Here is a 9,631-nt window from a genome sequence, read left to right as displayed (position 1 = left end):
TAGTGTATTCTTCTAGCATTAAGTTAGATTATTGCAATCTTGTTTAGCAACAGTATTAGACTTTTGATGTTTACTATAGCTAACTAGATGAAACCCCGCGCGTTGCAGCAGGAATTATGTATAATAGTATTAAAAAAATGTAAGACAACATATAAATAACTTTATATGTTTTATATAATTTTCATCTTTAATCGATCATCAAAAAGTTGTAAACGATTAAGATGAATTGGTTTACAACAACTTAAGTCATATATAGGTTTATCATTCAAAAGTAAACTAAGATGATGTGTCTCAACGATAGAAGGAAAACAAGGGAGATAATTAATATAGATTAATCATCCAAAGACAAATCTAAGGTAGTATGACTTTATAGGGTAAGAAATGAATGGAGATAATTTGAACCATGGATCAATCATCCAAGTGCTAGGAACAATTGAGGTGATGTGATTTAATGAGATATAAGAGAAATATTATTAACTACACTTAGCGTGGATGAGCTTTATAGATATATAGGATTACTCTTTTTATCTAAGTTGTATTAGTTTATAATATTACTGAATGAAAAAATATGGAACAATGGTGAACGGCGTAGCCATAGACGACACAATGTTTGCATAACTTTAATTAAAATGGTTTGTGATATATAATACAATGTTTATGTATTATATTCATTCTAAAAAGGTATAAATCACCACATTAATCTGATTAAACAAAGTTATGCAGCGTTTTGATTTGTGGTTGTATTTGTCTAGATAGAATGGTGCAAATTGATAGATATAATTTGTATATAAAATATAAGTGTGAGTATAGGAACATAAAGCAAGAGTTGTATATTAAATCCAATTATACTTTTAAAATATAGCTTCATGTAAAATTGTACGTGAAAACGGTCGGGAACCATTTAACTATTTAGTTTCAACAAGCAATACGATGCTAAAATATTTCTTTTAAGAAAAACATATTTTATATTGGCTAAGATAAAAAACGGTATCACTTAATTGTATGGAAATAACGTTCAATCAGTCGGGAATTTCCAATAACGTTTTCATCCCTGCCACTAGTTGATTTATATATTGACGTGCAATCCTTCTGCGCGTTCGCGAAAAACTAGTTGATTTATGTTTGGACATAAAGAGAAATAACATTAGAGAAAATCTTGAGAAGAAAGACAGATAGAAATCCAGGTGTAGGTAAATGTTTCAGATGGTGGTTATTGAGGGAATCAATTAAACATGCAATGCAACAACAAATTCAAGTCTGAGTAGAATATTTAAAAATCCTTCATAACATACAACCAAAATTTCAAGCTCTGTACATTTTTATTGCACGGTTAAACAGTATATATATGTTACATTTCCCATGGCTATATTACCTAGGCTCAAGGGGGATAGTTGGGAGGATCCTCAAGAGCACAGAAACACAGCAGCACAGCATTTGATCACCATCGCTGCAAACCAGCCAGGCCGGCCCGGCCTTCCAATGATCGAAACAGGCAAAAAGGACGGGACAGCGATCGAGAGAAGAAAAGGGGAAAAAAAGATCCAGCTACATCCAAAATGACCCATCTGGGCATCTCAATCAAGAGGCTGCTATCTCGATCAAGAATCCGGCCCAGAACACCTACACTATTAGCTAGCTAGCATTGGAAAAGTCCCGTGGCTGACCCGATCGATCAAATTAACCGTACGCGCGGTTAATTGAGAGAACCTGGCGGCTGCGTGCCGGCGACGAAGAAGCGGCCGGAGGCGGCGTCCTGGCTTGCGTAGTACACCGTGCTGGGGCTCACGTGGTTGTGCGTCCCCTCGTACGTCGTCACCACGTAGCTCGGGTCGTCCTTGTCCCGCTCCACCCTCTTCTTCACGTTGCACCCTTCCGTCGAGCACCGGTAGTAGTTCCTGCAACGCACAATCGATCGATCGCTGTTAGTTAGCGATGTCCATTCATTCATTGCCAGGAAAGAGACTTGCACTTGCACATATAGTATATGACGATGGAATTCGCGTGATTAATTGCATCATCGGTGTATTTGATGATCGAAGTGATGGCGACGACGACGACGACGGGATGATTTATGATGATGATGTGATCATCTTGAATTTTGTGAAGGGGATATGATTTTGGTTTAGTTGGTTAGTTAGTACCGTGGGTTGGGGCTGTTCTTGACGGACTTCTTGCCGTACTTGCGCCACTTGTAGCCGTCGTCAAGAATCTCGATCTCTGACTTCGTCCGGAACGCGATCCGCTCCGTCCGCGGCCTCTCCACGGCCGCCGGCGGCGGCGCCGGCACCGCCTCCGCCGCGCTCCTGAATTTTCCCGATCAAATGCCCCCAATTCAGACCAAATGAACAGGTGATTGCACACTTGAGAGTAGTACTCTACTTGACAAGTGACACACGCCACTAGCCACTCACCTTGTTGCGTTTGCGGCGGCGCCATCCGGCAGCGCGGCGGTGGGCGCGCCATTGAACACGGCGGCCGGAGGCGCGTCGTCGAAGAAGAACTCGGAGATGTCGAACTGCGACCCCGACGGGTCGGGAAGCGGCGGCGTCGTTGCGGCGGCGAGGGCGGCGGAGAAGCTGGACGCGGAGCTGGAGGTCGAGCTTCCCCCGTGGGAGAAGTACGATGACATCGAGTAGGCGGCGTCGCCCGCCGGCGCCGAGAGGCCCGAGACCGGGTGGTGGTAGACCGCTGCGTGCGCGCCGACTGCCGCCATGGCCGAGTACGAGGCCGGCGCGAAAGCTCCGTATTTATAAGGATTGGCGCTAAATCTGCATGGATATGAGGGGATGATGTAGTGGTGGCGGGGTGGATTTGTACTGGTAGTAGTAGGCGATCGAGAGGGATGAGATCGATCGTGATCGATCGCGCGCGGGGCGCGGGGGAGCTGGTTGTGTTGTGTTTGTGTCTCTCTCTCCGGGAGGATTTTGCCGGCTTCGCGGTGAGCTTCGTGAGGAGGGAGAAGGTTCGGAGCGGGTGCGGGAGTTGCCGCGCGCGCGCCGCCGCTCGAACGCACGCGCGCGCGCACGGCGTGCCCACTTATTTTAGCAGCATGGCGGAAATGTCTCCGGGGGAAAGACTTCGACGGGGTGCGGTCTTCGCCTCTTCGCCACGTAGTTGCCGTGGGGGCCTTCTCACACACCCACGGTCCATCCGGTTCAAGCCGCTTTCTTTGTTTGGGTTCCCTGCGAGTTGGTTGGTGTGGCTAAACCAAGAAATTTTGGGAGGGGGTGAAGCTAGGAGATAGGGTACCCAAGAACCGGTTAAGAAAATTTATTTAGATATAGTTCGTTTATTTTCACCAAATATACACTCACTTAATTTAAACTCAGACACTTATATCAGTTTAAATTCGATCTAAAATAAAACAACATAAATGAGTAACATCTCTCTTCATTTTATTTTAGCTCCGTCTTTGGACTGAGCAGCGATAGCGATTTTACCCACGGATACTGTGTTCGATAGGCACGGGCATGTGTTCGACATGTCTGACATGATGCTCCCAAATCATATGTGCTGATTCATAATCTCTGTTTAGTTATCTAGCCATGCATATATTATCGATGTTTCTAAATACGCACCCGACACCGACGTGGGCGTTGATTTTTGCCTGCTAATACTATCGTGCTCCGATTGTCCAAGAGGTATCGGGTCTTGGATCAGGTGTGTTCCTGCTTTGCCCGAGCCTAATCAAACCTATTGACAGGAAAGTTAGAGATATTGTAGCTACCACAGTTAAATCTGGTGTATTTATCCTTTTTCGCTTCAGCCATTATTAGTCATGTATTTTATGCCTGTAAGATCCTTTTTATCCCTTAGCAAAATTTCACACCCTATCACATTAAATATTTAACACATGCATGGAGTATTAAATATAGACGAAAAAATAACTAATTACATAGATTGCGTGTAAATTGCGAGACGAATCTTTTAAACCTAATTGCGCTATGATTTGACAATGTGGTGCTACAGTAAACATTTGCTAATGATGGATTAATTAGGCTTAATAAATTCATCTCGCGGTTTACAGGTGGATCCTGTAATTTATTTTGTTATTAGACTATATTTAATACTTCAAATATGTATTCGTATATCCGATGTGACACGTCAAAACTTTACACCCTGGATTTAACACAACCTAAGTTGTTTATGAAAGTTCACCGGTCGGAACATGGCTCATTGAATAATTAGCTCAAAACTCATGAATTTCGTCAAATTCCACATAATCTCACCAAATTCTAGCAAATTAAGTTGGGTCATATATATATATATATATATATATATATATATATATATATATATATATATATATATATATATATATATATATATATATATATATATATACACATATACATATATATATATATATACATATACATATATATATACACACATATACATATACATATATATATACACATATACATATACATATATATATATATATATACATATACATATATATATATATATATACATATATATATATATAACTTCGCTAGAATTTCATCTAAAGAATTTTTCTCATGAGACACTACCCACTTAGGTAGTGTTCGTTTCTACTGAAGATGGAGATGAAGTTATGGAGAAAAACAACAATGCCATTAGCTCATAGTTAATTACATTTTAATTATTACTACTATAGATAAACTTTAAAAATATTTTATATAATACATTAAAGCAGCTATTATATACTCACTCCGTCCAAAAAAACTAGAGGGGAATCTCGACAAAGGAGGTTGTCCAAATTCTTTATCCAGGACGGTCTCATCCTCTTCAAGGTTAAGTTTATTTTAGACGGAGGAAGTAGAAAGTTTTAGTGCAAAATGCACCATTCAACAATTTAAAAAATATGATAACGAAAATTACATGCCTATGCGGCTATGCCTACCAAAACTGTTTCATTTGATACTAACAATCACTGTCAATAATCAATATTTACTTCTATTCGCCCATGTTCGGCCAGCAGGCGGGCACGGCCAGGCCACGGTCACGCTCTTACCGCCGATCGCCATCACCCCCACCGCCCCACAGTACAAACCATCCAACCCCAGCCGCCATCCGATGGCGTCATCAGCAATACGCCGAGACGGAAGTTCAAGTTCAATCATTCGAGCTTTTCGTTGGGGGCTCGGCTGGTACGGTCCCAAAAATGACGGTATTCTCCGGAAAAACATATCACCAGGTTCGTAGCACTACAAACGTACACTATCGAGCACTGTGGTCACTTTATTAGTATTTTCGCTTTGCTGTCGCTTTCGTACTCCCGAAAAATTTAGAGCCGAACACCGTGCAGAACTGCAGGAATTAAGCATTTAAGCGTTACCCGTGGGCTCGGATTCCTCATTCCTCGCAGCTTCCTGCCTGCCCGGGCTGCAGGATGAACAAGCTGATTATTATTGGTCGTGTAGCCATCAGCCGCGATATACCAGACGACGAAGCGCCCGGTCCTTGTCGCCGGCCGCTGCCGAATCCATCTGCGTACGTGGTTCGGCGGGCACGGTTGACCTCCGCTGATCGATCGATCGCTTCGCGGCTTTTGCGTGATGACCGGCCACGCATACCACACCTAGTAGTTAATAGTACGAAGTACTACTCCCTACTCCCTTCGTCCCAAAAAAAGACAAACCCTGATTTCCGTGCTTAACGTTTGACCGTCCGTCTTATTTGAAAAAATATAAAAAGAAATTAAAAAGACAAGTTATGTATAAAATATTAATCATGTTTTATCATCTAACAACAATAAAAATACAAATTATAAAAAAATTTCATATAAGACGGAAACTCAGAGTTTGCTTTTTTTTTTAGACGTAGGGAGTACGTATCACGCATCCAATCCGGTGTCCGATGGGCGACGCTGATGGCTCGCGCGATGGTGGGTGGCGGCGAACACATGCGTATTATCGGGGTGCGCGCGGCGGGGAATGGATGCGTATGTGCGTGCTTGTGAGCGTGTCCACGTCGCGCGCGGGCGCTGGTTGGAATCGGATAGGGCGTCGTTGTGTCACTTTTTTGCGTCGTCCATCCGTCATTTTTTTGGGTGGGAAGGGTGAGCCGGCGGACGCAACCGATCGACGGGTGCGAGACGGTGTAGTGTGTAGCCGTGCGATGGGAGAAAGTCAGAAAGAGATAGCACGTGACCTCATGAAGAGTAGCAATCGGATTGGTTTTCTAACGCACGGAGCAATCGAACGATATATGCAAACATGATTCGTCCGAGGAGAAAAGAAAAAAAAGGAAAATGATGCAAGCATGATTGAAAATGGGATATTGGTACAATATTTTCAGCTTCTTTTTGTTTCTTTGAACGAGAAGGCAAAGAGCCCTGCCGATCAATTAAGAAGGAAAAAAAAGACAACCTATTTGTGGAACCTTAAAATGAACTACTCTCTTTGTTCTTAAATATTTGACACCGTTAATTTTTTAGCACATGTTTGATCATTCGTCTTATTCAAAAACTTTTGTGAAATATGTAAAACTATATATATACATATAAGTATATTTAACAATGAATCAAATAATAGGAAAATAAATAATTATTTAATTTTTAATAAGACGAACAGTTAAACATATTTAGAAAAGTCAACGGCGTCAAATATTTAGAAATGGATGGAGTAATTAACTGTCAACTATTTTAATGATCTAATCTACATGAGTTGATTTGCGTTTTAAATATTGTTCTTTTATTATATTGTTTTATTTAAAGTTAGAACAATAGCTCCGTGAATCAATCAAGGGAATAATAAGGGCTGGTTAATCAAACCTATTAAAAATCTCAAACCACGAAGGCTACAGTAACATTGAGAGAGTAGTAGTAGTACATTATATACTGCACTCATTAGAAATGCTCTTCTCCTCTCATCCTTGTTGAGAGTATATTATATTTACCTTCTTAATTATAAATTTGTCATTATGTCTCCCATCCCAGTAGCGCCTCAACGAGTTAGATAATGATATTGATGTTATTTTAATATTATTTATGTATAGTTTTCTTCCTGATTCTAGTTTTTTATTACCACTTTTCCATCTTCGCTAGTTAATTAACGACGCTAGCGAACCTAGAAAGAAAATGACTGAAATCTTTCATGCTCATCTATCTCGTGCAACGTCTTTTCTCGGGTGGCTAGTGTAATTTGGTCGGGGTGTCCCACATAGATACCTACTCGCACCATCTCATAATATAAATGATCTTAGAGGGATATAACGCTTGTCTAGATTCGTAGCCTTAAGAAGTGTCACATATCTCTCTAAAATCTCTTATATTATGAGACGGAGCGAGTATATTATAACTGTAAAAAGGTTTAACGATATTTAAGGATCTATGTTAGGCCTTAATTAGTAGGTACGCCCTGGCAGCGACAGCCCCTTTTTCCTAATTTAGTTTCTTGGGGTTTTCTTGCGAATGTGTACGGTTGCTACGACACCAAGGCACGCCTAAGGTTAAGAGATCAACGGGACCACTGTCTGGACAATTGTGATTGATGAGATCGATTATGAGAACCAAAAGCTAGCGACCAGGCATGTTATAGGAATCAGCACTGCAATACGTCCGACTCCCTCCGACTCCCATCTGACCCAACCTCACCTGCCAATCGTTTTGCTCCACGCAGACCAGCTTCTCTCCATGTGGGCCAGGGCAATTAGCAGCTAAGAGCTGGTCGGACAAGAGTCGTACGTCACAGTCGTGTGTATAACATTTTCGTATAGGAATCATTTTTTTTCTTTTTGAAATGTAGGCAATGCTCTAGGAATAATCGTACGGATAAGCGCCGTGGTGGCTGGCTAGTAGGGATGGCAATGGGCCGGGTCGGGTATGGGTAGAGGAAAACCATGCCCGACCCGATGCATGACATTGCCCACCCGAACACTACCCATTAGAGTTAGCGGACAAAACTCCACGCCCGTACCTATGCCTAGTGGGGCGGGTACCCAATGGATCTCATATGAATAACAACTTGAAAGATATGTAATTTATCAAAGAGTAATAAAATCAATAATTTACCAAATTATCGGTTATCAACAATAATTTGAATTACATCACAAGTTGATCACAACTTAGTATCAGTTAGTATCACAAATGAACCAAGAGAAATGGTATAAGAATTAAGAAATGAGTTGAAATTAGCTAATACATATGTATCGGGTCGAACATAGGTTACTCACAGGTAAAAAATGAAACCCGTCTATTGCCCATGACGTCTTCAGGTCTCGGGCAGGCATGTCTATGGGTAAAAAGTCACACACACGCCCGTGTTCATTGGGTCGGGTATCTACGGATACCCGGACCCATGGATAAAATTGCCATCCCTACTGGCTAGCAGCCACTTGATAGCAAAATATGCGCATAATACAGGAACATAGTATAGTTAGGACAAAATTATGCGCCTCTTGTTTCCATTCCCAGGCGACTGAAACTATCAAATACTTCAATACTATTTACTCCGTCCCACAAAACCTGACGTTTAAAGATTTACCAGTGTCCCACAAAACATGTCGTTTAATTGTCATCTGTTTTAAATTTTTGAATATGCTCATGATTGCTTTGCTACGTGTAATTTTTGTGGCCATAGGTTCAGAGACATATAGGTACTCTTGTTGAATGCACTGCACTCAGTGAAATGACAGCTGATTATTAATAAGTGAGAGCAACATGATCATCTTTTCTTCAAGCTACTGATTTGCTTTTTAAACCTTAAAGCGTCATGTTTTGTGAGACGGAGAAAATACTCTGGAGTCGAGATACTAAAAGAGAGCCATATCCCACATGAGCACTAGCAACAAAAAAAAGCTGGCACAAACACCACATCCCACATGTGCTCCCAAACGACCAACCATCCTCACCCTTTCCTGATTTAAGAAGCTTCCACGCGCACCCGAACCAAACACAACTCCATCAAAACCATCAAAGCCAGGTGCCCCCTCGTGATCGCGATCCGATGCCGATCGTCTGTGACTCGCCCGCCCGATATATATTCCTCTCTTCTTGGAAGGCTCCACACCGCTCGCCCGCTGGATTGGCACGCAGCGCCTGGTTGGCTGATTCGGCGCCCCCTCGCGCTCGCGCACGCCTATCAATTCCGTTGCTTTCTGCAGCGACGAGCCGGCGCGAATAGGCAGGTGTGTTTGCTTGCGTGATCTGATAGCGGCGTTCCCGGCCGAAGTGGCCGCGCGCGCCCGCCGATCCGCGACACCGCGAGCAATTAGCGCCTAGCTCGCGAGAGATGCATATGAGAGCAGGTATAATAGTAGGCTATAAGCCAGCTACAAATATATTTTAAATAGATAAAGGAAAAGAGAGAAAAGCAGTGAGCTACAGATCTGTAGCCAGCTGCAGCATGGGCTTCAATAGTAAGCAGCTATTATATAAGTTAGTTATTATATTGACTATAAATGATTTGGAGTTAGTAGTGGGCTATAGTATTAAACTTGCTCTGAGGCGCATCAAGTCAGCGTCGCGATCGCGGGCGCCGCGGAACCTGCCACGAACGCCGGGCCGTTTCGGTTAGCTGTTGGCACAGAAGCGGAGCCTTTTCGCCGGACGGGCACGTGGCGGGATCTGTGCTTTTTTGTGAGAGCTTTGGTGCTCATCATCTTGGTTACGTGTACTTCGCTCTCGTCGTCGAAAACAATC

General features: G+C 42.4%; 1 protein-coding gene across 1 annotated transcript; it reads right to left on the bottom strand.

The window, feature by feature from the left end:
* Positions 1 to 1,289: 1,289 nt before the first annotated feature.
* LOC127773080 (probable WRKY transcription factor 50) lies at positions 1,290 to 3,036 on the bottom strand. Its single transcript, XM_052299092.1, has 3 exons — positions 2,412 to 3,036; positions 2,142 to 2,303; positions 1,290 to 1,895 (listed from the first exon to the last, which is right to left on the bottom strand). Exons 1-3 carry the CDS (start codon positions 2,711 to 2,713, stop codon positions 1,694 to 1,696), a joined length of 666 nt encoding a protein of 221 aa, XP_052155052.1. The 5' UTR covers positions 2,714 to 3,036; the 3' UTR covers positions 1,290 to 1,693.
* Between the last annotated feature and the right edge of the window lie 6,595 nt (positions 3,037 to 9,631).

Source organism: Oryza glaberrima, chromosome 5, assembly GCF_000147395.1.
Source record: "Oryza glaberrima chromosome 5, OglaRS2, whole genome shotgun sequence".
In the NCBI taxonomy this organism is placed as follows: Eukaryota; Viridiplantae; Streptophyta; class Magnoliopsida; order Poales; family Poaceae; genus Oryza; species Oryza glaberrima.
The sequence above is the reverse complement of the archived record's forward strand: the minus strand, read 5'-3'. Positions and strand labels throughout refer to the sequence as shown.

What these genes read in the sequence shown, in the direction of transcription:
- LOC127773080 (XM_052299092.1), bottom strand. Translation starts at nt 2,713, where the DNA reads ATGGCGGCAGTCGGCGCGCACGCAGCGGTCTACCACCACCCGGTCTCG. An exon ending in GCCGCCGCAAACGCAACAAG is followed by an intron (nt 2,304 to 2,411) that starts GTGAGTGGCTAG and finishes GGGAAAATTCAG; the next exon opens with GAGCGCGGCGGAGGCGGTGC. An exon ending in AAGAACAGCCCCAACCCACG is followed by an intron (nt 1,896 to 2,141) that starts GTACTAACTAAC and finishes TGTGCGTTGCAG; the next exon opens with GAACTACTACCGGTGCTCGA.